General features: G+C 40.1%; 1 protein-coding gene across 2 annotated transcripts in view; it reads right to left on the bottom strand.

Moving 5' to 3' along the window:
• LOC136867205 (zinc finger protein 723) overlaps window positions 1-27,838 on the bottom strand; it is a 93,826-nt gene that overhangs the window by 19,257 nt on the left and 46,731 nt on the right. For both annotated transcript variants that reach the window (XM_067144335.2, XM_067144334.2), the window contains exon 4: window positions 1,738-1,808. In XM_067144335.2, coding sequence (XP_067000436.2) covers window positions 1,738-1,808 — 71 coding nt within the window. The remainder of the gene's footprint in view (window positions 1-1,737; window positions 1,809-27,838) is intronic.

Raw genomic sequence — 27,838 nt, 5'->3', positions numbered from 1 at the left:
CCAACTAGAGTATGGTTCCAGTGTATGGGACCCTCACCAGGATTACCTGATTCAAGAACTGGAAAAAATCCAAAGAAAAGCAGCTCGATTTGTTCTGGGTGATTTCCGACAAAAGAGTAGCGTTACAAAAATGTTGCAATGTTTGGGTTGGGAAGAATTGAGAGAAAGAAGAAGAGCTGCTCGACTAAGTGGTATGTTCCGAGCTGTCAGCGGAGAGATGGCGTGGAATGACATTAGTAGACGAATAGGTTTGAATGGCGTTTATAAAAGTAGGAAAGATCACAATATGAAGATAAAGTTGGAATTCAAGAGGACAAACTGGGGCAAATATTCATTTATAGGAAGGGGAGTTAGGGATTGGAATAACTTACCAAGGGAGATGTTCAATAAATTTCCAATTTCTTTGAAATCATTTCGGAAAGGGCTAGGAAAGCAACAGATAGGGAATCTGCCACCTGGGCGACTGCCCTAAATGCAGATCAGTATTGATTGATTGATGAACGGAATTCTAATGCATGCTAAATTCATTATTAAGAAACTTATAAACTTATCTATACGAAGTACAGAATAAAAATGTTATTTGTTTTTAAATCCTACTAACTACTTTTACGGTTTTCGGATATGCCAAGGTGCCAAACTTTTGTCCTGCAGGAGTTATTTTATGTGCCAGTAAATCTACCAACATGAGGCTGGCCTATATGAGCACCTTCAGATACCACCAGGCTGAACTAAGATCGAACCTGCCAACTTGGAGTCAGAAGTCCAGCGCTCTGCCGTGTGAACTACTCAACCTGGCATCATTATAATCATTTGGCATTCATTGGCATAATGATGTCCTTCGAAGAGAAAGGTCCTCATAAAATGTATTACCCAGCCTCGGCTTACCACAAATTATGGCTCAAATTATTTGTCAGTAACATATTCACCATGTCAGCTGTTTATTAAATGAGTGGAAAAAGAAAATATGAAGAGTTCATATTAACCTGATTTGTTCATTCTATTTAGTCCAATGAATGAAGATTTGTATAATTTCTAATTAAAACACATTTTTCAGTAACCATCCATTTTATTCCAGGTAGTCTTGGTCCACATTAACTTGGATAATAGAGACTACTATATACTAACAAGCTGAATAAGGAAAAATGATTTACCACTGCAAGGATAAAAAAGAGAGGAAGAAGAGTCCAATTCAAGGTTATGCTCGAGACTGTGAAGCAATCTGGAAGAAAGGGTTTGAACAGCAGATGAAGGATAATAAGAGAGGTAAGGGGAGAGTCAAATGCCACAAAGTCTGGTTCAGCTCTATATTTCAGAATGAACTGCTGTGCAATGTTATTCTTCCAATGAATGTAAAAAGAGGTACGTTTAACAGTGAAACAATCGCTAAAAGAAGCAGTCAGTGTAAGTTGCGCTGACTTCATGAGCTTCTCCAGTCATTTATTTATGCAAACACAAGTGTAGAAATGAGTCCCATTTAGAAGTGAGGGTAGTTCTTGCACTCAAGCTCATAGTCCAGTCTATTTAATTTAGCTGGGTAGATCTTAATACCAAGAGGCGAGATGAAAATGGTGCTGTTTTGAGGAATGTCACAAGTATTATAACAAACTTGTCTGCAAAGGCAGGAACCGTAACGTGATGAAAGCCAGTAGGATTTTCCTCATCTAGATTCAGATACTACTTGTATTCTGCCTTTATAATAACTATGATTTATAACCATGATTTATTTTAAACACTTACGGTTCATTATTCGAATAGTTTCCATTCACTTCTCCCATGTTATTTTCAGAAATAGAGATGCCTTCGTCATCCTGAAAACCATAGAAATTATACCACTTAATGTTATGCAGTACAGAAATATTTAGATATTTTAATATTTAGATTAGATCACACATTTACCCTTCCAAAAAGAACAGAAGCTAATAAAGTAGGCCAGAATAAAAAAAATATTACATAAAATGAGCAGGAGAAAAGTTCCACAATTATGAGATAATTAATCATATTAATAATGACATTCATTTTCAACTGACACTGAATATGAGTACAATTTGTAGTACAGTAACAAATTAATTTAGCATGACATTTACAACATAATGAGCTTTCATGGCTCAGGCGGCAGTGCACCGGCCTCTCATCGCTGGGTTTCGTGGTTCAAATCCTGGTCACTCCATGTGAGATTTGAGCTGGACAAAGCGGAGGCGGGATAGGTTTTCTCCGGGTACTCCGGTTTTCCCCGTCATCTTTCATTCCAGCGACACACTCCAATATCATTTTGTTTCATCTGTTAGTTATTAATCATTGTCCCAGAGGAGTGCAACAGGTTTTGGCAGCTGGCACAATTCCTATCCTCGCTGCTAGATGGGGGGCTTCATTCATTTCAGTCATATGACTGGAAACAGGCTGTGGATATTCTACATTTACAACAAAATTACAAAGGGAACTCAAGTTACACAAAATCTACAACATTTTTGACATCTCTTCTTAAAGCAACGTAGTTGTCTAAGAATGCTACAGGTAATGCATTCCAATTTTCAGTCCCTTAATTTACAAACAAATATTTGCCATAGTTAGTCTTCTAAGATCTTCCTTTTACCTTGCATGAATGATCAGCCACACCTATGCAACAAGGCTTTTCTAGCTTACCAATCAACTCGTCAGATGCTAGCCCGACTCGTTGGCTGAATGGTCAGCGTACTGGCCTTCGGTTCAGAGGGTCCCGGGTTCGATTCCCGGCTGGGTCGGGGATTTTAACCTTCATTGGTTAATTCCAGTGGCCCGGGGGCTGGGTGTTTGTGCTGTCCCTAACATCCCTGCAACTCACACACCACACATAACACTATCCTCCACCACAATAACACGCAGTTACCTACAAATGGCAGATGCCGCCCACCCTCATCGGAGGGTCTGCCTTACAAGGGCTGCACTCGGCTAGAAATAGCCACACGAAATTATTATTATTATCAGATGCTAGCTTGATCATACACTGACTGACAGAGCAAATGCAACACCAAGAAGGAGTGGTCAGAACTTTATGCCAACTGCAGGGTAGACTGACGTCACTGAGGTATGCTCATGATGTGAAATGCGCCGCTGTGCTGCTCACGTAGCGAACGATAAATGGGACATGGCGTTGGCGAATGGCCCACTTCGTACCGTGATTTCTCAGCCGACAGTCATTGTAGAACGTGTTGTCGTGTGCCACAGGACACGTGTATAGCTAAGAATGCCAGGCCGCCGTCAACGGAGGCATTTCCAGCAGACAGACGACTTTATGAGGGGTATGGTGATCGGGCTGAGAAGGGCAGGTTGGTCGCTTCGTCAAATCGCAGCCGATACCCATAGGGATGTGTCCACGGTGCAGCGCCTGTGGCGAAGATGGTTGGCGCAGGGACATGTGGCACGTGCGAGGGGTCCAGGCGCAGCCCGAGTAACGTCAGCACGCGAGGATCGGCGCATCCGCCGCCAATCTGTGGCAGCCCCGCACGCCACGTCAACCGCCATTCTTCAGCATGTGCAAGACACCCTGGCTGTTCCAATATCGACCAGAACAATTTCCCGTCGATTGGTTGAAGGAGGCCTGCACTCCCGGCGTCCGCTCAGAAGACTACCATTGACTCCACAGCATAGACGTGCACGCCTGGCATGGTGCCGGGCTAGAGCGACTTGGATGAGGGAATGGCGGAACGTCGTGTTCTCCGATGAGTCACGCTTCTGTTCTGTCAGTGATAGTCACCGCAGACGAGTGTGGCGTCGGCGTGGAGAAAGGTCAAATCCGGCAGTAACTGTGGAGCGCCCTACCGCTAGACAACGCGGCATCATGGTTTGGGGCGCTATTGCGTATGATTCCACGTCACCTCTAGTGCGTATTCAAGGCACGTTAAATGCCCACCGCTACGTGCAGCATGTGCTGCGGCCGGTGGCACTCCCGTACCTTCAGGGGCTGCCCAATGCTCTGTTTCAGCAGGATAATGCCCGCCCACACACTGCTCGCATCTCCCAACAGGCTCTACAAGCTGTACAGATGCTTCTGTGGCCAGCGTACTCTCCGGATCTCTCACCAATCGAACACGTGTGGGATCTCATTGGACGCCGTTTGCAAACTCTGCCCCAGCCTCGTACGGACGACCAACTGTGGCAAATGGTTGACAGAGAATGGAGAACCATCCCTCAGGACACCATCCGCACTCTTATTGACTCTGTACCTCGACGTGTTTCTGCGTGCATCGCCGCTCGCGGTGGTCCTACATCCTACTGAGTCGATGCCGTGCGCATTGTGTAACCTGCATATCGGTTTGAAATAAACATCAATTATTCGTCCGTGCCATCTCTGTTTTTTCCCCAACGTTCATCCCTTTCGAACCACTCCTTCTTGGTGTTGCATTTGCTCTGTCAGTCAGTGTATTACTACTGAACATAGCACACAGTCAGGCTGTTTTCTGTTGTAAATTCTAATTATTCTCATTCTAGTTTCTCTATAATTCTCTTTACACTATATCTGGGATTGAAATCACAAACCTTGCTGCCAAATGATTAGAACGAATGACTGGGTTATCAGTGCAAGGACATAGAAGAATGTGAACCTAAGCATGACACTTTTAACATATACAATAATATTAAAGAAGCTGCAGGGTTGCATACCAGGAGGACAAATGGACTGTTATATAACAATCAAAGGAAGGTCATCATGAAGGAAAACTGAACAGCTGGAAAGTCTAGGTGACTGATCTTTTCCATAATAATAGGGGACCATGTTCTCCTATTTGTAATACAGATGAAGGACCATTAATAACTCGCCAGGAAGTAGAATATGCCCTCAAAAACAGAAAAGCACATGGACTGGATGGTATACCTATAGAAATATTTAAAATTCTTCAAGAAGGCCAATCACTAGCTATTCTGATAGAGCTAAATCTTCCTAAAAGTAATACATGCAAGAATATACAGAAAATGTGAATCCTACATAGGTAGCATCCAGTTTGGTTTCCGTAATGGATTTTGCACCAGAGGCATTGCTGGGGATGCAGGTTTTGGTACAAAGATGCGATAAGTCTGTGGATTTATATGCTTGTTTTAATAATTATGAAAAAGCTTTCAACCATGTGAAAGAGGAAACATTGCTGTATATCCTACATGATATCGGCATGGATGGTAGTAGAGATATCCCAATTATTGCCAAACTATATTGGAATCAGACCGCATCAGTTAAGGTTGACAGCACATACACCTGTGCTATTGAAATAAAGCAAAGAGTGAGGCAACGCTGTGTTCTATCTCCACTCCCGTTCAATATTTACTCTGAAAGGGTATTTTCTGAAGCACTAGAAGGGAAGCAGGAGGGCATCATTTTTAATGGGATCACAATAAATAATCTGTGATATAGAAATGGTACTGTTCTGCTTGCAACAATTGCAGAGATCTACAGACATTAGTGATCTGTGTAGTTGAACACAGTGCTGCAGCAGGTCTGTGTTTAAACATGAAAAAGACCAAAATAATGGTCATAAGCAAACATGTCATTCAACTGTTAACTTGACAGTAGCTGGCATATCATCACTGGAGCAAGTCCAACGCTCTAAGTATCTTGGCAATGTACTTGATCACAGCTGGAACAATACTGTTGAAATTAGGTCCCGGATTGAACAGGCAAGGGCTGCATTTAAGAGAATGAGCAAACTTCTCTGTAACAGGGACTTCAAGATCAATCTCTGTCACCGTTTACTTTGGTGTTATATATTTTCTGTCTTAGCTTATGGTGCCAAGACTTGGGCCCTAACAGAGAACACCACCAAAAAACCTTTGATCTTTTGAGATGTGGTGCTACTGACATCATGGGTTGACGGAATACGTAACAGTGAAGTACTCCAACACCTAAAGAAAGAGCTAGAGGTCATGCAAAACATCAAAAAGAAGAAACTTGAGTACTTCGGCCAGATCATTCAAAATGATAAATATAGACTCCTTCAGCTTATCTTACAAGGTAAAATTGAAGGAAGGATAAGTAGGGGAAGAAGGAGAATATCTTGGCTATGGAATCTACGAGAATGGTACGGGCTCAGTACCCTCACCCTATTCCGAGTTGCTGAGAAAAAGAATCAGATCGCCCTGATGACAGCCAACACCAATGAGGATATGGTACAAGAAGAAGAAGAAGAAGACGAAGAAGAAACTGTGTATGAAGATGTGAAGATAGCCTTGTCCCCACGTGTTTTCTTCCCATTGCTCCCTCTTCCAGTACTGACCCTTCATTGTCTTTATCCAATTGTGCATTTTCCTGTCATGCTCCTTTCTATACCTTACTTGATTTGTTATTTGTTTCTTCCTTTTCATTACTTGTAATTACCCATTGGGCTTGTTTTCTATTTCTCTGTTTGTCTTATGTTCGTAGTTTTTTACCACCGGTAATCATCTTTATCTTTTCTTAAACTTTCTGTTTCTCTGTCTTTATCTTTTTTCTTCTTATACTATACTTTTCACACCAAGTCTGAAGATCTAGGAAGATGGCAGCCCTTCTGATAAAGCTGGGAAGCAGAAATAAGCTTTTTTGGGGTCTCAGAACAAAAAGATTCAAAAGAACTGGGATTAATTATAATAGAGCCTATCTATTTGGAGATGGCAGTGTATGAAGATGTGGAGATTGTCATTCTCATGTTTATCCTACTGTTTATTCCTTTTTATACTAATATATGTTTATATGGGTACATTATACTTTAGATATACCAGTGTCTTTGTTTTGGTACTAGTTACTGTTCCTTAGCACCCTCACAACAAAATATAATGTTTTGTACAGTTTAGTAACAATGATTACATGTATGCATACATACATACATACATACATACATACATACATATATACATACATAGGAAAGGAGCACAGCATAGTTACAGTACTGTGATCCCCTAGTTATGCAGTCTTACTAATAAACAGTGTATAACATTTATACCAGGTTTATACACCATTTATGTGCAATATGTTACTAATAAACCTCATGTGTATAAGCCTACATATAACAGTTATTCACTAAATTGCTCATACAGAGCAGGACCCTTGTAGAAGCATTGTATAGCACCGAGTGACGAAAAAGAAACGAGTGATCATTTATTTTAGTGGTATTTACTGTCTGCACTAAAATAATCATGTTAAAATATACAACTTAACCATTAACCCATGGTTACTCGCATGGTGAGCATAGCACTCATATATTGCTTGTTGTTGGAATATTACAACACCTCTACTTTTCAAACTCCATATACCTTTCAAACAGATTCTTAGGAAGAGGAGGTGTCAATTTTTTCCATTATCTTTGAAAACGAAGACCCTCAATCCATTATTATGCGCGACAGTGCATGTTTAGTGAGCTGTGCACTCAGTAACAAGTGACAGTGCTACTCCAATTTGCCCACTATAATAAGTCAAGGTTTGTCTTATGCTTGTGTTTGAAATGTATTTTTTATATTGTGACTGTTGTTAGTGAATTTACACAAGTTATAATGGCATCCACTGATCAGATAATTTCGTGGTTGGGTGAAACGTTGGAAGAAGTGGACTTGAACACCGAAAGTGATGGTTGTGAAACGGATGAGGTTTACAAAAGTGATCCTAACTCTGAAAGTTCTGCAAGTTCTGAGGAAAAGAGGCACTTTCGTTCATTGAAGGCTGTATTCCTTCTGTTTTAGGTAAGGATGTTACCAAATGTTCCATGCTCCCACTACAAACATTTGAACCCAGAAACAGTGTTCCAGAAAAGATGCTGAAAGGAACAGAAGTGATGGCTGACTGTGTAAAACATTTGTTTACAAGATATTAGAAACATTCTGTATTGACCGTTTTCATTTTACAAAGGAAATTTAATATGTCCTCCTATTCAATACATACACATCTCCATCATTAGATGGAGTAAGTAATAGTCAAACATGTTTCAACTCGTTTGAGCCATCTTCAGTGAAAAAAGTTAAAGTTTTTACATAATTGAAGCTAAAAAATGTGTTAAAACATAATGAAGGAAAGAATGAAAAACAAGACACATGACAGAATTAAAACAATTCAATATATACACATTTTCATCATTAGAGGGAGTAATAATCAACTCATTTGAGATATCTTCAATGAAAAACGGTTGAAGTTTTTTACATAATTGATGCTAAAAACGTTTTTAAACCTAATGAAGAAAAGAATAAAAACAAATGAGACATGACGGAAACAAACAATAAGTGGTTTCATGTTTCCTGTTATGCTGGATTATTTATGTTCACATCATTTAGTTGATAGTGAGCATACCCCTCCAATCTCAATTTGTTTAAATTTAAGTATTCGTGTTTGTAAATAGCTTGTCTACCCCTTAGTCCCGTTTCTTGATACATGGCCGGGGATGAAGTGAGGTGAATTAATATTGCATGTTTTACAGCCAGATGCCATTCCTGTTGCTAAACTCAGTTGAGGAGCTAATGAAGATGAATGATGGTGAATGAAATTGGGTAAGGAGGTGGAAGGAATCCACTGTGGCCTATGAATAGGAACTGATCCAGGATTTGCCTGGAAGTGTACATGGGAAACCATTAAAAAAACAATTTTCACAACAGCTGATGGTGGGGTACCAACACCCTAAATGCAGAGCTTAGCTGCATTCATAGCCATAGCGTGTTGACACACTCGTGTTCCTAAATAAATAACTGTCTCAAATTAACGTCTTAAAAATACCTCCATCTTGATATGGCCATATTAAGGCCTTTCAACATTAAGATGAGCGCTGCGCTCACTAGGGAGCAACGGCACACTAACAAGTAATGCTGGGTTAAGCACACCTTAAAAGAATGGAAAATAATGATGATCTCCACAACATTTTTAACATACAAGACATTTAGAGGTTATGGAGGCTAGAAAAGTTTGTAAAATAAAACACTTCAAGCGGTGGAGTGACCCATTTCTCCTAGATGATGGAAGTTTTAAAATTAAATATCTATTTGCAAAGGAGTATTCTCGAATTGTCATTAACACAGAAATGACTTAATGAGAGAAATCCTAGAGGTGACTCTGTATCTTGTGAACTTCAAGTGAACACTATGGACATGAGCGTGGAATGAGGTTAGTAATTATTATCAGTGACATAATTATTACTAGTGAGAAGAATGTACTGCTGAAATATGTATATTACTGCTCTGTTCTTATTTATTTGAACATCCTATTCTATTCATGCTACCACATGGCTTATCGAAAGGTTTTACTTCTAGATAATCAGTAAAAGCAATCATACAGGTGGTGATTGAACCAGTGAATGGATGCAGCATTTTTCAATGAAGTCCGAAAACTAACAAAGAAAAAGAAGATGTGAACCTGAAGAAATACGTCAGTGAACTGCAGAAAGAGATTCCTATGGTTTGGAACAAGTGTATACATGCAGTATACTAATACAATGCGTATACCACATTTATTAGCAAGAAAAATATGCAACGTTTATACAGGTTTTATTCCATGTATAACTATACAAGTGATAAACAACTGTATAAGGATTTTTTTATTAAGAAGACTGATGATGTTTGTCACATATTAATGCAACAAGTAGTAAGGTGTGATTGGTGCATTGATTAAATGATGGAATGTCATCCTAAAACGACTTGTTACATAGACAAGAAACAAGTTAGGATGTTATGGCTCTAATGAGGACAGAAAAGTATTCTGAAATGTGAAATACCAATTTTTCTATAAAAAATTCTTCTCAACCCCTAAAAAGCTTGTTTTCACTTGCTAGCTTCATCATGAAGGCAGGCAATGGTACTCATTGACAGGTCCATCAAGATGCTCCTCAACTGATAAGCACAGAGCCCATTCTAAGTAAAGACAACAGTGTATGGAGATGTCAAGATCATCCTTGTCTGTTTGCATTTTCATGTTTGTTCTTTTCTCTTTTTCAGCTCCTCTCTTTTTTTCACACTGAACTGTGATGTTTATGAATATTGAATTTTCATGACTGCATTGTAATAAAAACCGACTTTCAACCTATTACGTTGTGTTACGTATATTTAGTACATGTTGAAGAGATGTTAAGTACAGAATAAAAATGACCAACTGGACACCAGTGGGATCCAAACCCACAACCTCCTAATTTCGCGTCGATTCCTCTACCAATTGAGCAATCAATGGTGGCCTAGGTCATCTCTGTCCTGTTGGAAAGGATCTAAGCTACAGGTCTGGCACTACTACCATCATACTGTAGAGTGCGTTTAAGTCACCCGTTGAGGGCCAAGTAAATGAATATTGAATTTTCACGACCGCACTGTAATCGAAATCGACTTTCAACCTATTAGGGCGCATTACGTACATTTAGTACGTGTTGAAGAGGTGTTAAGTACAGAACAAAAATGGCCAACCGGATTCCACTGGTATGTATTGAAAAGTTGAAAATACTAGGTCCATGCACTTCATGTTGAAGTTAATAGCTTGAAGTGAGAAAGGAAATATTTTGATACTCTTGGTAGCCCCAGCCTGGCTGTTGAATTCCCTTTGAGATTCCTACGTAAGGTATCCCAATGGTGTCCGGTTGGCCATTTCTTTTCTGTACTTAACATCTCTTCAACAAGTACTAAATGTACGTAACACGACTTAATATGTTGAAAGTTTATTTCGATTGTAACGTTTATCTTTTCTATATATGTCTGGGTATGTCACTTGTTCATTCTTTTTTATTACTTCTGTTGACATGATGGCCTCTTATTCCTCCTGTGTTTATCCTATGTTTCAAGTCTTTTATCTCTTACATTCATCTTATGTCCCTTCCCTTTTCCTGTGTTAATCTGGCTGTCTTCTCACCCTCTACTTCCCACATCCAGTCTAAAGATCTGTCAAAATGACCTCTCAATAAATGTTGATGTCTGTCCAACTGATGAAACTGGCAAGCAGGAACAAGCTTGTCAAGGGCTGAATAGAAATGAATGTTGAAGCACGGGGATTGATGTGAAGATGGCAGTGTATGAAGATGTAGAAATTATCCTTTTGTGCGTTTGTCTTTTCCTTCTGTTGCTCCTTCTACCTACACCAACTTGTCACTGTGTTCATCCTATTATGTGTTCGTATCTTTCTATTCTTGACTGGATTTGTCATTTGTTATTCCTTTACATCACATGGAAGTTCTTGTTTCCTAGATGGTGTATTTGGGAAAACCAGAGGAAAATACCAATAGAAAGTAAGGGAGTCATCAGATCTACAAGAAGGTAGAACAAAGCAAGTGAAAAATAAAAATAGAGCAATAAAAGGCAGGTGGAAAATATCTTATAGTTGAAGCATCCATGGTCTGTTAACTATTACGTTCTTCATATAGGTTTGACCATTTCACTGCTTTACGTACAGCCTGCCAATGTTTTGAATATATTTCAGTATTCTTTATCAGGGTGACTGACATACTCTTATTTGATCTGAGGGAATTAGTCACCTCAGGCAGCTAAAATCAACTAGCTGATCAACATAAGTTGCCTCCATAGAGAATAGTGAAAAGTATTTGAAACAGAGCTAACTTTTGCATGAGGTTCATAAACTGATGACACAGTTCAACCCAGATGAGTAACATTACAAATGGAAATACTGTATACCTAATTGAAATACTTTCATGCAACATAGCACTGGGCACTGTTTCACACACTATACATTCCACAATTAAGTAAAATTGTGAGAAAACACCTGAATAAATTCCCATGGTTAATGATTTAATTAAAAGCCTGGAGTCCTAATATGAGTTGAAGGATGAAATGTATTTAAAAGTTGAAAATACTAGGTTTATGCACTTCATGTTGAAGTTAATAGCTTGAAGCAAGAAAGGAAAGATTTTGTTACTCTTGGTAGGCCCAGCCTGGCTGTTGAATTCTCTTTGAGATTCCTACATAAGGTATCAACATTACTACATTAGATTCATGAGTAGCTGAGGGCACAGATGACCAGCTATATTGTCCTCATTGGCTTTAACTCGTTTCCAAGCATTTAACTTCCAATAAATTCACTTCTGTCTGTGAACAGACCAATTCTAGTATGGAATAAGCGTCCACAAAGATTGCACAGAATTGTTGGAGGTGGGCGTGGTTGTGCTGCACAGAGTTTTCGTGCTTCCCTCCTGGCCTCTTCATATCTGCATCGTTCCCCTTCAAACAGTTTGACAGCAGCAGGGATGCTCCGGCGCCAAATTGTACGGTCTTGAGCAAGCGTGTCCCAGGTTTGTGGGTTGACACCTGTGATCTTCATAGTGTGCTTAAGCTCGTCCTTGTAGCACCTCATGGGGGCTCCATAAGGTCTGGTGCCGGAACAAAGTTTACCGTACAGGATTTGGCGTGGAAATTTGGTATCACTCATCCGACGGACATGGCCAATCCATCTAAACTGATGACCAATGACTGATGATTCTATGCTCTTGGCATGCATTTTCTCAAGAACAACAATGTTGGTGACATGGTCTTCCCTTTTGATTCTAAGAATGGATCAAAGTTTTTGCTGATGGAATCAAGTCACGTTGGTAAAAGGTCCTACTTTCACAACTATACAGCAATGTTGTGATGACAACAGCATGGTACACCATGAGTTTCATCTTCGCGGTCAGGTCTTTATTCATGAACACCCGGTGTGACAGTCATCCAAATGCTGCATGGGCAGTACCAATTCTCTTCTCCACATCTTAGTCACAGTTACAGCGCACAGATAGTATACTACCCAAGTATGAAAAGTGGTCTACCTGTTCCAGTGGAGTATCTGAGATGGAGATGTTGAAATGTGGAAGGGTTATGCCTGGTGAAAGTTGTGCCAGGACCTTGGTTTTTTGAACGTTAATGGTGAGACCAAAACGATCACATGTACCCTTGTAGCAGTTAATTGACTGTTATAATTCCTCTGGTGTGAATGTAGGTGATGCAGCATCATCTGCATACAGCATTTTGGTTACCTTTGTAACTGGGTGAGCCTCCGGGAGCAAAGTTTTGCTAGGTTGTAAAACTCTCCATCAAAATGATACCTAACCTCCACATCTGGGTTGTTTGTAGAAGATTAATGTAGCATGGCAGTAAAATTTAATGCAAATAGTGTTGGAGCAAGTACACAGATCCTATTTTGATGGCAAACTCGTCCGGTCATGCCATCATGGAGGGCCTGAACCAGATCAACAAAACGCTGAGGTCAGCCAAAGTGTTTCAGTACCGCTCACAAAGCAGGTCTTGGAAGAGAGTCAAATGCCTTTTCCAAGTCATAAAAGACTAAGAAGAGAAAATTCTGTTGCCCTCTGCATTTTTCCTGAAGTTGCCTTGCACAGAAGATCAGATCAGTTGTGCCTCAGAACGTTCAAAACCCACCTGGGACTTTGGGAGGACTCTCTCAGATATAACCTCGAGGTGATTAAGCAGAATTCTTGTGAGAATTTTACCTACAATAGATAGTAGTTATATACCCCAATGGTTATCACAAACACTACGATCACCTTTGTTGAGGATTGTGATGATACTGGCATTTTTTAGTTCACCGGGTACCTCTCTGACTTCCCAAATTTTGAGGATGAGAGTTAAAATCCTCATTTTGAGTGACTGACCACCAGCTTGAATTAACTCCAGAGAGATGTTATCTGGGCCAGGTGCCTTTCCAGTTTTCAGATGATTGAGAGCTGCACTGAATTCTTGGTAAGTTGGTGGAACTGCCATCCATGGTTGTTCAGGCTGTTGAGGCACATCACAAAGTAAGTCTTCATCAACAGTGGAAGGACGATTTAGAAAGGTGGAGAAATGCTCCTTCCTATGCTCCAGGATTTCATGGTTGTCAGTAAGAGTGGCAGAGTTGTCAGCAGTTTTCAGTGTACCTGTTGAAGAGCGAGATTGACCATGCAGCTCTTTTATTCCTGCGTAAAAATTTCTCTGGTCCCAAGCATCAGATAGTTTCTGAAGTTCCTGAGCTTTCTGTTGCCACCAGGTATTCTTAATTTCTGTTATCTTTGTCTGACACATTCTTTTAAGTTCTAAAAAATGTGCTTTCTTCATGTTGGAGGATGGATCTTGAAGATGGGATAGAAAGGCTTCACTTTTTGCATTGATAAGACACAATATTTACTCATTGTTGTCATCAAACCAATTGTCCCTTCTGCTTTACAAAACCAATGGTTTCCTCGGCTGACTTCTTGATTATCTTCTGCAAAGTGGCCTATTCTTGCTGAACGTCATTTGTGCTAACTGGGTTAACTGTTAGTTGTACATTGATCATATTCTGAAATTCTGTGGCACAGGGTTCATCTGAAGTTTAAAGGTGTTAAACTTTCTTCTGGTTAAAATTTGGAGATGCCTACATGGTTTAGGGCATATGGAGATCCTGAATTGGCAAATAAAAAGTTTGTGAACAGTCCAACAATCATCAATATTTCTTGTTGTTCTGGCAATAAGTATGTCCTCCTTATCACATTGCCGTATAATGACATAATCAAGAATGTGCCAGTGCTTGGATCGAGGATGCATCCATGTGGTCTTGAAGTGGTTAGGCAGTTGAAACTGAGTGTTCGTGATGAAGAGTTCATGTTCTGCACATAGACCTAGAAGCAACAGTCCATTTGCATTACAATTGCCAACTCCTTGCTTACCCATCATATTTTTCCATAGCCAATTATCTCTCCCAATTCTGGCATTGAAATCATAAAGGAGTAAGAGCTTATCTGCAGATAATACCTTGGTGATGGTTGTACTCAGCCGATTCTAGAACTCATCCTTTATCATCATCTGCATCTAAGGTTGCAGCATAGGCGGATATGAGCGTCACAAAAGTACCTCCTGAGAGTGGAATACTAAGATTCATAAGTCTTTCGCTGATTGCAGTGGGAGTAGTTTAGTCTTCACAGCAAATCCAACACCATGGATGCGACATTCTTGCTCCTCCTTTCCCTTCCAGAAGATGGTATATCCTGAACCAAACTCAGTAATATTGCCTTCCACAGACAGTCGGACAGTCTGGTTTCACTTGAAGCAGCAACATCAATGTTGTGTCTAGAAAGCTCATGGGTAACAAGAGCTGTTATTCTCTAAGTCTGTCATTAACTGACACATCAAGTAAAGTTCTCACATTCCATGTGCTTTTGATTTCTGACCGCATGAGGGGTAACCCGCTGGTGCAGCCTCCTAGCCGGACGTAAGATGTGACTTCCGATGTTTAGCCCACCTTTTCTAGGGCCTCCCCCATTTAGGGTAGGCAGCGGTAATCCTAAACAAGCCTGCCCAAACACAGATGCAGGACTGAATTCCTGAGTAGTCACAGGGGTCTCAAACAAACGACCATCACACATCTGCTGCCAACGGGCAGTTCTGAACTAGGGGCTTCCAGTTTCACTCATAACCTGCCCCCACCATCCATATCCCATCGTCACTGGAATTTTGAAGTAGTAAGTGACATTTGGAAGAAGTGCCACTGGTGTGGATTTGTTTAAGGTGGATCTCAGCTTGCTAGGGAGTGACCCACGCACTGTGATCTCGGAGCCGTGTCCTGCGGTACGTATGGAATGAGACTTGCAGAATCAAACACCGGGACTGCAATAAACTGCCGCAGACTGAAAGTACTACTGAGGTGCACTTTCACAGCCAGTTCATCTGGTATGACCTCTTCTGCCTCCACGATCGTTGGGAACCATGAGGGTAGCAGATTCCTTCTCCGCTCATTTCGCTATCGGGCCAAACACTTGTGAGGGGTTCCAGTGTCATTTACGACACTGAGGGGATGATCAACCTACCTAAAGGGGCTCATCCGCCCAACCCGTTGACCCCTTTAGGGAATCGAGTTATTTACCGCCGCCCGACACTCGGCGTCGAGTATCTGGCTGTATGAACTTACTCCATTTCCGTAGCCGAATATCCAGCCAGACAGGTACCAGCTATATAGAAAGGTATTATAAATAGGAAATGGACAGGGGCTGTTGCCACAAGAAGTCAAAATTTGTAATATACACGCACTGAGCCAATCCTTGAGTACTGTGAACACGCCTAATACCTTCTGCACTGCACAGGACATACCCCTCCTTTACAATCATAACACATGACATTCTCTCATACTGATGAGTCATTTCAAAAAGACTTTCATTCAGTCATGGAATTATAACAATATGATCAGTCAGTACCCATTTTATCAATGTATAGTTTGCTTTCTGTCTAATATATTCCAGCACTTTCCATGTGCAGGTTCCAAAATAAATAGTACTACAAAGCACTGCCTTGAAAAAAAATGTTAGAAAGTCTCAAGGAAGATCCGTTAGGTACTGGTACACAAGACACCTCTGTACAGTAGAACCTCGATTCTCCATCTTTGGAGGTATCACGAAAAAGAAACATACAACACAGAAAAACGGAAAATCCGGGAATGAATGAAAACCGTCAACAATTTGGCTAAACATCACAAAAATGAAATATGTTTAATTATAATCTTAAAACACTTCTAAACTAAACCAAACTACATCCCCAATGGGTCTTTGCCTGCCAAGCGACCACTCTTCAACCCGAAGGCCTGCAGATTACGAGGTGACGCATGGTCAGTCTGACGAATCCTCTCAGCCTTTATTGCTGGCTCTGTAGACTGGGGTTGCCATCTCACCGTTGGACAGCTCCTCAATTAAAGGTAATTATGTCGGCTAAGTGGATCTGGAGCCAGCCCTCATATCCAGGTAAAAATTTCTGACCTGGCCGGGAATCGAACCCAGGCCCTCCGGATGAGAGGCAGCGAAGTTAGACCACAGGGCCAACTTTAAACTTTAATTACCGACACGCGAGTTAAAAATCTTGATACTTTACATTCAGTTTTAGCAGGGAATCTTCATGAGTTTCCCGTGAAAACTTTTTTCAGCTCAGCAAGTTTGATCAGCCAAACTTCAAAAAATCTAATAACGCCAAGCCAAACAACAATCGACCGCAAGTAGTAGTTTTTAATTCTCTAATCTAATAAAACAAAGCACATTAGATACAAGCATCCAACATGATCGCAAAATCCTTTCTTTTCTTAATCTTCTGTTGTTATTTGGTCTCCAGTATACAGTTCGTAGTCAGTTTCTGGAAATATAGAATCGCGTAAATTAGGCCTACATCAACTTTTAAAGGTTACATTGAACTCGAGACTATGGTTTCGAATGTAAGAATCGATTCTCAAAAGTTCTCGAATGCATTGTATTCAATTCTGCCCATCACTTATCACAATCAAATTAGGAAGAGAAAATATATCATCAAAACTTCAGAAAATACGGTTATTCATGACCCTGAACTCAGCTGAAAAGCACGACCACTGCACAAGTCAGTACAAGTTGGAAATGATACAAACTATTTAAATGTAATGTGCGCAAATAAAACGACAAGGTTTTCATGACATTTTAACACAAATGTAAAACTTACAGTCTTATTTTAGGACCAAAACAGTAATAGGCAATCCCAAGACCTCCCATGGCTTTTTGTATATTTAAGGTGCAACATCTGTTCTGGTCTCGATAACATAAGCTTATATGATTTGAAAATACTAGATTTGTGTTAAGATGGAGCAGTTTTGATTCTTGTCTGAAAGCCCAGTAACTATACAGTGCCCTGAGGAATTTGCAGAAACCTGTTCGGAGATACAATCGAAAAAATTAAAAATATAAACATCTAAATCTGGACATAATGTGGAAGTTTTACAAGTGTGAGCATTTGACAAAACTCATTCCATCTCTAAGTAGAGCTGTCTAAATGCACTCTATCTTCTTCCAATTGTTGCGGCCACCCTTTGCTTTATGATTTCCTAGGATCTCTAAACAACACCATCCAAATGTGAAGCTAAGATGGTCCCGTATGCAAGTTCACCGCCAATCGCTTTTCCAGTATAGGACTTGCTCCAATTATCGCAATGACAGGGTGCTAATGCCAAAATCCGGAAGTATGCCGTAGCCGTCCTTTCGTGAGATACAGTTTCTTGAAAAACGCTTAACCAAGGATTTAGCGTTGATGAGACTGATATTTACGGACGGTTGATCCGGGAAATAGTTTCTTCGAGGAAAGGATAGTGAAGGATTTTTACAAAAAGATTTAATTAGGATGCTCACAGGACCACATAATTTGAACGCATAAACCAGGAAAACGTAGTTTCCGGGAATGGATAATCGAGGTTCCACTGTATGCGACGAGAATTAGTGATGATGATGATAATAATAATAATAATAATAATAATAATAATAATAATAATTTCGTGTGGCTATTTGTAGCTGAGTGCAGCCCTTGTAAGGCAGACCCTCCATTGAGGGTGGGCGGCATCTGCCATGTGTAGGTAACTGCATGTTATTGTGGTGGAGGATAGTGTTATGTGTGAGTTGCAGGGATGTTGAGGACAGTACAAACACCCAGCCCCCGGGCCATTGAAATTAACCAATGATGGTTAAAATTCCCGACCCAGCCGGGAATCGAACCCGGGACCCTGACCATTCAGCCAACAAGTCGGACAGAATTAGTGATGGTGGTTTTATTTATTTTTTTTTTTTTTTTTTTGAATTTGCCTTATGTTGCACGTGTTAAGCAAGAAAACATACTACTGAATATATGAATAAAAACCATCCCATAGGGATATAGAAATACTAGATACAATTTTTTCCAACATGAAGGCATTTACAAGTGTTATTTTTAATATCCACCTATTCAATAACACTTGTAACATACTTTGTATTTACGTACATTTCAATACGGACCTAACATGAGAATTATAACGTGTAATGAAGGCATTTTACGCCGTGTATCCACGGGTACAGTGAAAACTACATCTACAATTTCTCAAGATGAGAGGAAAGTATTAAAAGGTGTGAAAAGCATGAGAGAACAAATATAAAAACCTTTTCTGCTGGGGCTTATGAAATAACATGTGCATTGAACAGTGTGAAAAACGCCAAACAACAAATATGAAAACATATGCACGGAGGCCAATAAAAACATCCAAGTATTATTGCAGACTCTTTCTAAAACAAATGTTAGCAAAAGCCTTTTATTTCGAAACAGTGGATTTCAATTAATTTCGTGTGTCTATTTCTAGCCGAGTGCAGCCCTAGTAAGGCAGACCCTCCGATGAGGGTGGGCGGCATCTGCCATGTGTAGGTAACTGTATGTTATTGACCGAGCTCGATAGCTGCAGTCGCTTAAGTGCGGCCAGTATCCAGTATTCAGGAGATAGTGGGTTCGAACCCCACTGTCGGCAGTCCTGAAGATGGTTTTCCGTGTTTTCCCATTTTCCCACCAGGCAAATGCTGGGGCTGTACCTTAATTAAGGCCACGGTCGCTTCCTTCCCATTCCTAGGCCTTTCCTATCCCATCGTCGCCATAAGACCTATCTGTGTCGGTGCGACGTAAAAAAAATAGCAAAAAAAATGTATTTTATTGTGGTCGGGGATAGTGTTATGTGTGGTGTGTGAGTTGGGGACAGTACAAGCACTAAGCCCCCGAGCCTTGGAATTAACAAATGAAGGTTAAAATCCCCAACCCGGCTAGGAATTGAACCCGGGACCCTCTAAACCGAAAGCCACTACGCTGACCATTCAGCCAATGAGTCGGACTAAGGTAAACTTGTGTTCTCATCCCGAGGTGGTGCGGCTTTTTAGGCACACCCCCAATGGAGGTGAGCTGAATGTAACATTTCAAATACATACCAGCCTTCCTGCCATTCTTAAATTTCTGGCAGAACCGCGAATCGAACACAGGCCCTCCGAGGATGGCAGCTAATAACACTAACCGTAACACTACGAAGGCGGATGGAGCAGTGGGTTGTAAAACATTATTTTCTGGTCACACTCTTAGACAATGAATTGGAGGTTATACTCGGCCATGTGCGACTGCGACAGGATGACACTGACTGCCATTTTGAAAACTTCAACCAAGTTGAATCGATCGAGGCAAAACTCGAAGGTGCAAGTTCGAAATTTACAAACACTGCGCGCTTAACATACATACATACATACATACATACATACATACATACATACATACATACATACATACAAGCGTTCAGACTGCAAGCCTCTTGAGAATTTACTAAACGTCGCCACAATCCTCAATTTGCAACTAGTGTTGTGGCCTCACTTAGTTCTATACCTATTACCTTTAAATCGTTAGAAACCGAGTCTAACCATCGTCGTCTTGGTCTCCCTCTACTTCTCTTACCCTCCATAGCAGAGTCCATTATTCTCCTAGGTAACCTATCCTCCTCCATTCACCTATTATAACCCCACCACCAAAGCTGGTTTATGCGTACAGCTTCATCCATCAAGTTCATTCCTCAATTAGCCTTTATCTCCTCATTCCGAGTACCATCCTGCCATTGTTCCCACCTGTTTGTACCAGCAATCATTCTTGCTACTTTCATGTCTGTTACTTCTAACTTATGAATAAGATATCCTGAGCCCACCCAGCTTTCGCTCCCGTAAAGCAAAGTTGGTCTGAAAACAGACCGATGTAAAGATAGTTTCATCTGGGAGCTAACTTCCTTCTTACAGAATACTGCTGATCGCAACTGCGAGCTCACTGCATTAGCTTTACTACACCTTGATTCAATCTTACATACTATATTACCATCCTGGGAGAACACACAACCTAAATACTTGAAATTATCGATCTGTTCTAGCTTTGTATCACCAATCCGACATTCAATTCTGTTGAATTTCTTACCTATTGACATCAATTTAGTCTCCGAGAGGCTAATTTTCATACCATACTCATTGCACCTATTTTCAAGTTCCAAGATATCAGACTGCAGGCTTTCGGCACAATATGCCTTTAAACCAAGTCGTCAGCATAGGCCAAACTGCTTACTACATTTCCACCTAACTGAATCCCTCCCTGCCATTTTATTACCTTTCGGCAGATGATCCATTTAAACTACGAACAGCAAAGGTGAAAGATAACAGCCCTGTCTAACCCCTGTAAGTACCCGGAACCAAGAACTCATTCTACCATCAATTCTCACTGAAGCCCAATTGTCAACATAAATGCCTTTGATTGATTTTAATAATCTACCTTTAATTCCATAGTCCCCCAGTATAGTGAACATCTTTTCCCTCGGTACCCTATCATATGCTTTCTCTAGATCTACGAAACATAAACACAACTGCCTATTCCTCTCGTAGCATTTTTCAATTACCTGGCGCATACTGAAAATGTGATCCTGACAGCCTCTCTGTGGTCTGAAACCACACTGGTTTCCTTCCAACTTCCTCTCAACAACTGATCGCACCCTCCCTTCCAAGATGCCAGTGAATACTTTGCCTGGTATACTAATCAATGAGATACCTCGATAGTTGTTGCAATCCTTCCTGTTCCCTTGCTTATAGATAGGTGCAATTACTGCTTTTGTCCAATCTGAAGGTACCTTACCAACACTCCACGCTAATTTTACTACTCTATGAAGCCATTTCATCCCTGCCTTCCCACTATACTTCACTATTTCAGGTCTAATTTCATCTATTCCTGCTTCCTTATGACAATGGAGTTTATTTACCATCCTTTCTACTTCCTCAAGCATAATTTCACCAACATCATTTTCCTCCTCCTCATGAGCTTGGCTGTTTGCAATACCACCAGGATGATTTCCTTTTACATTGAGAAGCTGTTCAAAATATTCCCTCCACCTCTCTAGTGATTCCCTGGGATCTATTATGAGTTCACCTGAATTACTCAAAACACTGTTCATTTCCTTTTTCCCTTCCTTCCTAAGATTCTTTATTACTGTCCAGAAAGGTTTCCCTGCTGCTTGACCTAGCCTTTCCAGGTTATTACCAAAATCTTTCCATGACTTCTTTTTGGATTCAACAACTATTTGTTTCGCTCTGTTTCTTTCATCTACGTACAAATCCCTGTCTGCCTCGGCCCTTGTTTGGAGCCATTTCTGATAAGCCTTCTTTTTACGTTTACAGGCTGCTCTCACTTCATCATTCCACCAAGACGTTCGCCTTTTCCCATCTTTACACACAGTTGTTCCTAGGCATTCCCTTGCTGTTTCTACTACAGCATCCCTGTATGCCACTCATTCACTTTCTATATCCTGAACCTGCTTACTGTCTACTGTTTGAAACTTTTCACTATTCATATCCATGTGTCCGACTCGTTGGCTGAACGGTCAGCATACTGGCCCTTGGTTCAGAGGGTCCCGGGTTCGATTCCCAGCCGGGTCGGGGATTTTAACCTTAATTGGTTAATTCCAATGGCGCGGGGGCTGGGTTTATGTGTTGTCTTAATCATCATTTCATCCTCACCACGATGCACAGGTTGCCTATGGGTGTCAAATAGAAAGACCTGCACCTGGCGAGACGAACCCGTCCTGGGATATCCCGGCACAAAAAGCCATACGTCATTTCATTTCATTTCATATCCATGTACTTCTGTCTAATTTCCTCGTCCTGGAGATTTTCTAGCCTTATTCGTTTGCAGACAGATTTCACTTTCTCTTCCCTAGGCCTAGAGATAATTCACTACAGATCAGATAGTGGTCTGTATCATCGAAAAATCTGCGAAAAACTCGTTCATTCCTAACAGATTTCCTGAATTCAAAGTCTGTTAAAATATAGTCTATTATGGTTATGGTACACCTAGCCTCCCATGTGTAGCGGTGAATAGCCTTATGCTTGAAGAATGTATTCGTAACAGCTAAACCCATACTAGCACACAAGTCCAGCAAACGCTTCCCATTCCCATTAGCTTCCATATCTTCCCCACATTTACCAATCACCCTTTCGTATCCTTCAGTTCTATTCCCAACTCTCACATTGAAATAGCCCATTAGCACTATTCTATCCTTGCTGTTGACCCTGACCACAATGTCACTCAATGCTTCATAAAACTTGCCAACTTCATCCTCATCTGCACCCTCACATGGTGAATACACGGACATAATTCTTGTCCTAATTCCTCCAACTGACAAATCTACCCACTTCATTCGCTCATTTACATGCCTAACAGAAACTATGTTGCGTGCAATGGTATTCCTGATAAGGAGCCCTACACCAGACTCTGCCCTTCCTTTTCTAACACCCGTCAAGTACACTTTATAATCTCCTATCTCTTCCTCATTATCTCCCCTTACCCGAATATCACTTACTCCTAGCACAATTGACACTTGTTTTTTAAAACCAGAGGATACTTAACATCATTGTATATTTTAATATCATCACTCATATCATATCACATTCTTCATTAGATTTAGTAATGTTTTTAAATTATATGTTAAAATATCTTTAGATCTTATGACCAGTTGAGGATGACCTCTGTGAAGTTCGAAATTGGTACTGTAGAGTAACAAGATATAATAGAGTATTGATTAGTGGAAGGTACCCATTCTTTGTAATTGTGAATACCAAGTATCAATACGGATATGAAACTGATAGATTATAATAAAGATGCAGATGCCAGTCTGCTTTCTGAAAGATTTTAATGTTGTCCTCATTAGAAGGGAATTTCACTTTTTCCGTATCCATACTGTCCCCTTCAAAAGTGGAAATAATTTATTAAGGGAGAATGATTTATTTCATCAGTGGGTTGAAACATTATTTCGATTGCCAGGAGGGTGAGATTTTACACTCCCGTGCTAGCGTGAACAAGCCGCCTGCGAACCGGTTTTCCCAACCTACCAAGAGAACGAGGAAGCAGGGTGAAATTCCTGTTATGTGTCCTTCAGACACATGTGTGTGGATGCCACGTGATTGGGCGGGCAGCGTGATTACAATCGATCAATAATTGCAAGGTCGTGTGACGTGAAACTAGGGCAGCCAATAAAAATGACAACCTTCACAGGAATGCAACAGATCCACCAATCAGATATAATCAAGAGGCACACCAACGTCTTAAGACAGTGAATTTATGGTAATTCCAAAGGAAATTTTATAGAGGGTTTTTACTTCTAAACACTTGATTTGAGCGTTACTCTGAATGCAGCTACGGTCGAGACTGGATGTCGTTTGCTTTACTGGGAGACTTTGCATTACAGAAGGCACTGAGGACTGAATAAACTGCAATTCAGGCATTTGAAAAACTTCTCTACGATTTATTTATGACTGCCATAAGATAAGTGTCCATCTCCAAATTATTAAACATCGCGTGTGTATCCTGGACTATTGCTAAGACTTTTATTAGTTTCAGCTTTTCTACGAGAACTCAGAAGAAGGAAGGTCGTTGGTTCGAGCTCGCTTCAAGATGGCTATCCCTTTCCGAGATGAATCCTACTGTTTCCTGTGCACCTTCATCTCCTCCATGAGTCACTAATTATGTAAGGCGTCGGACATGGGCAAGACTTTGTTCGATGTGACCACGTACTAGGTCATCAGCCAGAATCCAGTTAACACCAGCCACATGAGTATTCTTTAAGAATTCATCTTTCTATCTTTCTGTAAAATGTCTGTAAAACATAGCCTTACCTTATTCATTTAGATTTTCTATTAGTTTAGCAGTAGTTTGACTTTTCATTCTTCTTTCCTCGGTGGGAGGTAGTTTGTGCTCTGGAATGAATGTGTATTCGGTTCTATTAGTTAGAGATAAGAGTGAATGTCATCGAGAGAGACCTCAACTGTCCTAAAAATTTAAGACGGCAGGAGAAATAAAAGTAAATGACCTCCGCGTTAATCTTGAATGATTTTGAAATAGTTTGAAAATTAATTGAGACAGATTAGGACAGTGTTCTAATGTTTTTCTAAGCGTCAAATTTCATTCTACGATTATACGACATTTCTGTGGACTTTAGTTCGTTTAGAGTCATCTGAATAATTTCATACGATAGCTTTGCAAGTGTGATTAGGCACGGTCAATAAATATAATAATAATAATGAGTAAAAATAATTAAACCTAATTACGGGTTAAAATTTGAATAAGGTCATGGGTTTAATGTTGGTTCGTTCTTGGAAAGAATTATCGTGTGCTCACTTTATGTAAAGTAGGCCTGGAACAAGGCATCCTCCGGACGGAGTAATGATGAATTATACGTATATTTTACTGTGCTATTAATTTGATTATGACTTGCAGATGGACATTATATTTTGTGTGATAATTTATGCATCCATTAGAGTCATTTTTGGAAGAAATGTGTCACTGGACATGATTTCTTCGAGCTTGAGTGCAGATTAATCGTGAGCCACGATATAGTAGGAGAATAAGAATAAATGCCGCAACTCATGTACCGTAAGCATGTATTCTAATATTTTGACCTGTGCTGTAGGTATTTTACTTGCTTATTTTGAATAATTTCTGTTTAAAGGATTCCCTTGAACATCGTTGTATAATTAATTTCTGCATAAAAGTGATAACCTCAACTCTATCACGTCCTAGATCGATACCTGGAATATACATGATATTGTCATCTAGAGAATGATTTCCCTAATTTGGAATAAATTCAAAATTTAATAATAATGGGTTAGTGTTCGGGTAAATAATATTGTAATATTGTCATGTACCTATGTGTGAATGTGTGATGTGTGATTTGATTATATTCTGTGTTTTGTGAATTTTCTTGAATGGTTTTATGATGATGTTCTCCACTGCGCGCGTCAAATTTTGACCGATTTACGTTATTTTCGCGTGTCCGTGATTTGATGAATTATGAATCTTTAGAAGATTTTATTATAATTTAAGGTAGATTAGGATCTAATTCACTAAAATAAATTGAATAAGAGAAGGCAACGTCCGTGGATTGATGTCACGAGGCTGAATTTTAGTTATTGTACAGTCACTTATTGCATAACAACAAGTAACGTTTGGGTTGATATGAGATCAAATAAGAATTAATTATGAGAAGTTCAGTCACTTAATAATTATAAAAATGAATTGATTGATGAAGGGAAAGTCTAAGGAAGACTTATTAACTACAATTTCTTGAATTAAACAATTTTCAATAATTTTAATAAGGGAAAGAAAATGATCATTTTCTTGTAGAATTAAGTGAGATCCAGAAGGAATATTTTAATTTAAGCAATTTAATTATCATTATTGGAGAGAGTGATACCAGATAGTATTTTGATTTTCAATCCAGTTTATAGTAAATTAATGATCCCTATTATTATTATTATTATTACAGACAAGAACATTCGTTGAGCTTTAAATTGATCAAGATTCCTTATAGACGATAGCACGAGGAGAAGAGATTTTCAAGAATTAGTCCCAGATTTTGTAAATTTAATTGTTTATTGGAAGAGTGATAGTTTTTAAAAATGTATAAACCTATTTTAGCTTCTTTTCATTTGTCGCTAGTCCTTCATCTATTCCTGCCTTTAAAATTTTCTGCACAGCCGATAAGCGAATGGTCTACCTCTGAGACTCTCGCTCACCGGCGAGCTGAGCCCGGCATGATGGGGGCAATACCTAGGCTATCACAAGACAAACACGCACCACGCTAGTCAATTTCACACAATAATGGTCCTAATCCAGATAGAGGCTACCGTATCACGCGACAAATATTCGCTACATTTCACTCACTGTACCACTCAACACAAATAAATTTCTAGCTTCTGAATGGAATGAGAAATACAAACACAAACAGACTCACTGTGTTATTCAGCAATCTTGCTGCTAACCAAAAAGCAAAACTGAATATTCCTGAGACAAACAGCCTGCTCCCCAAACGTGCAACTTATCCTGCGAAGTTCAGGAATTTGAGGCCATTTTCCATAATCGTACAACTGTGGCGACGGACCTTATTCGAGTTGGAAATAACATTTGTTTCACAAGGGATGACAACATTTTCAGGGCTAGGAAAAATGTGATCGTACTAAGCGGTAATAGTGAAATTTTGTGACACAATAAGTGAGGTATTTTTATATAGATTTAATACGATGAGAATAAGGACTTCAAAATTGCAACATGCAAAGCGGGAAAGCGTATTAATGAGGAACGCATTAATGAAGTTTCACCATATTTTATATCCAAACCCAGTGCAATTCTGGATCAAAATCAAGCAAACTACATTGAACTTACTGTAAGATGTCTAGCAGCACAACAGCAAGATCGCTGAGAAGGAGAGGCAAGTGTTATATTGCCGCAGTTTCCATTCCTCCCAACCAGATAAAACATGACTTGTAAGTAGGAAATTTTTGTAGCAGTTCACCACTACCGTAACACTTTTCAGTAGTACTGGAATGGGAAAGAAGGAAACAAAACTAAGAAGGAAACTAACATTGCTTTATATGCTGTTATATGCCTGGTGTCAAAATGGGACACCATGGAAAAGCCATTTTCAGGACTGCTGATGGTGGAGTCCTAACATACCACGTACCAAATGCAAGCCTGCAGTTATAGGGCCTATATCTTGCAGCCATCTCCCTTGGTATATGTAGTACTGGAAGCAGGGTGCAAAATCAAAAAGAAATGGTGGGGAGGAGCCTCTGTAGCGTGGTTAGTGTTATTAGCTGTCATCCTTGGGGGCCTGGGTTCGATTTCTGGTATTGCCAGAAATTTAGGAATGGCAGGAGGGCTGGTATGTGGTTCAAATGGCAGATGCAGCTCACCTCCATTGCGGGGTGCGCCTGATAAGAGCTGCACCACCTCAGGATGAGGACATGAGTTTACTTCACTACTAGTGTTTATTTCAGGCAGTACCTGGTGGGGGAGAGGGTCTATAATTCCCCGGTAAGTAAATTATCTACTCCCCCAAACCTTTTTGTTTGAATTCCGTTGTTATAAAAAGTATGATAACATTGGAAAGTTATTCTGTTTGCACTCTCCTTAAGTAAATATTGGGTAAAACTTCCGCAAGCGGGCCGGGCATGGCGCGCCTCACACTTTGCTCGCTGTATACACGGAGGCTTGGCGGCGGATGATGCTGTCACCAACTGATGAGAAAATGTGACGGTATGTTACAACCACTAAATTAACTTTTTTCTTGCCGTGCGGGCAGTAT

The sequence above is a fragment of the Anabrus simplex genome, chromosome 3 (assembly GCF_040414725.1).
Source record: "Anabrus simplex isolate iqAnaSimp1 chromosome 3, ASM4041472v1, whole genome shotgun sequence".
NCBI classification, from domain to species: Eukaryota; Metazoa; Arthropoda; class Insecta; order Orthoptera; family Tettigoniidae; genus Anabrus; species Anabrus simplex.
The sequence above is the reverse complement of the archived record's forward strand: the minus strand, read 5'-3'. Positions and strand labels throughout refer to the sequence as shown.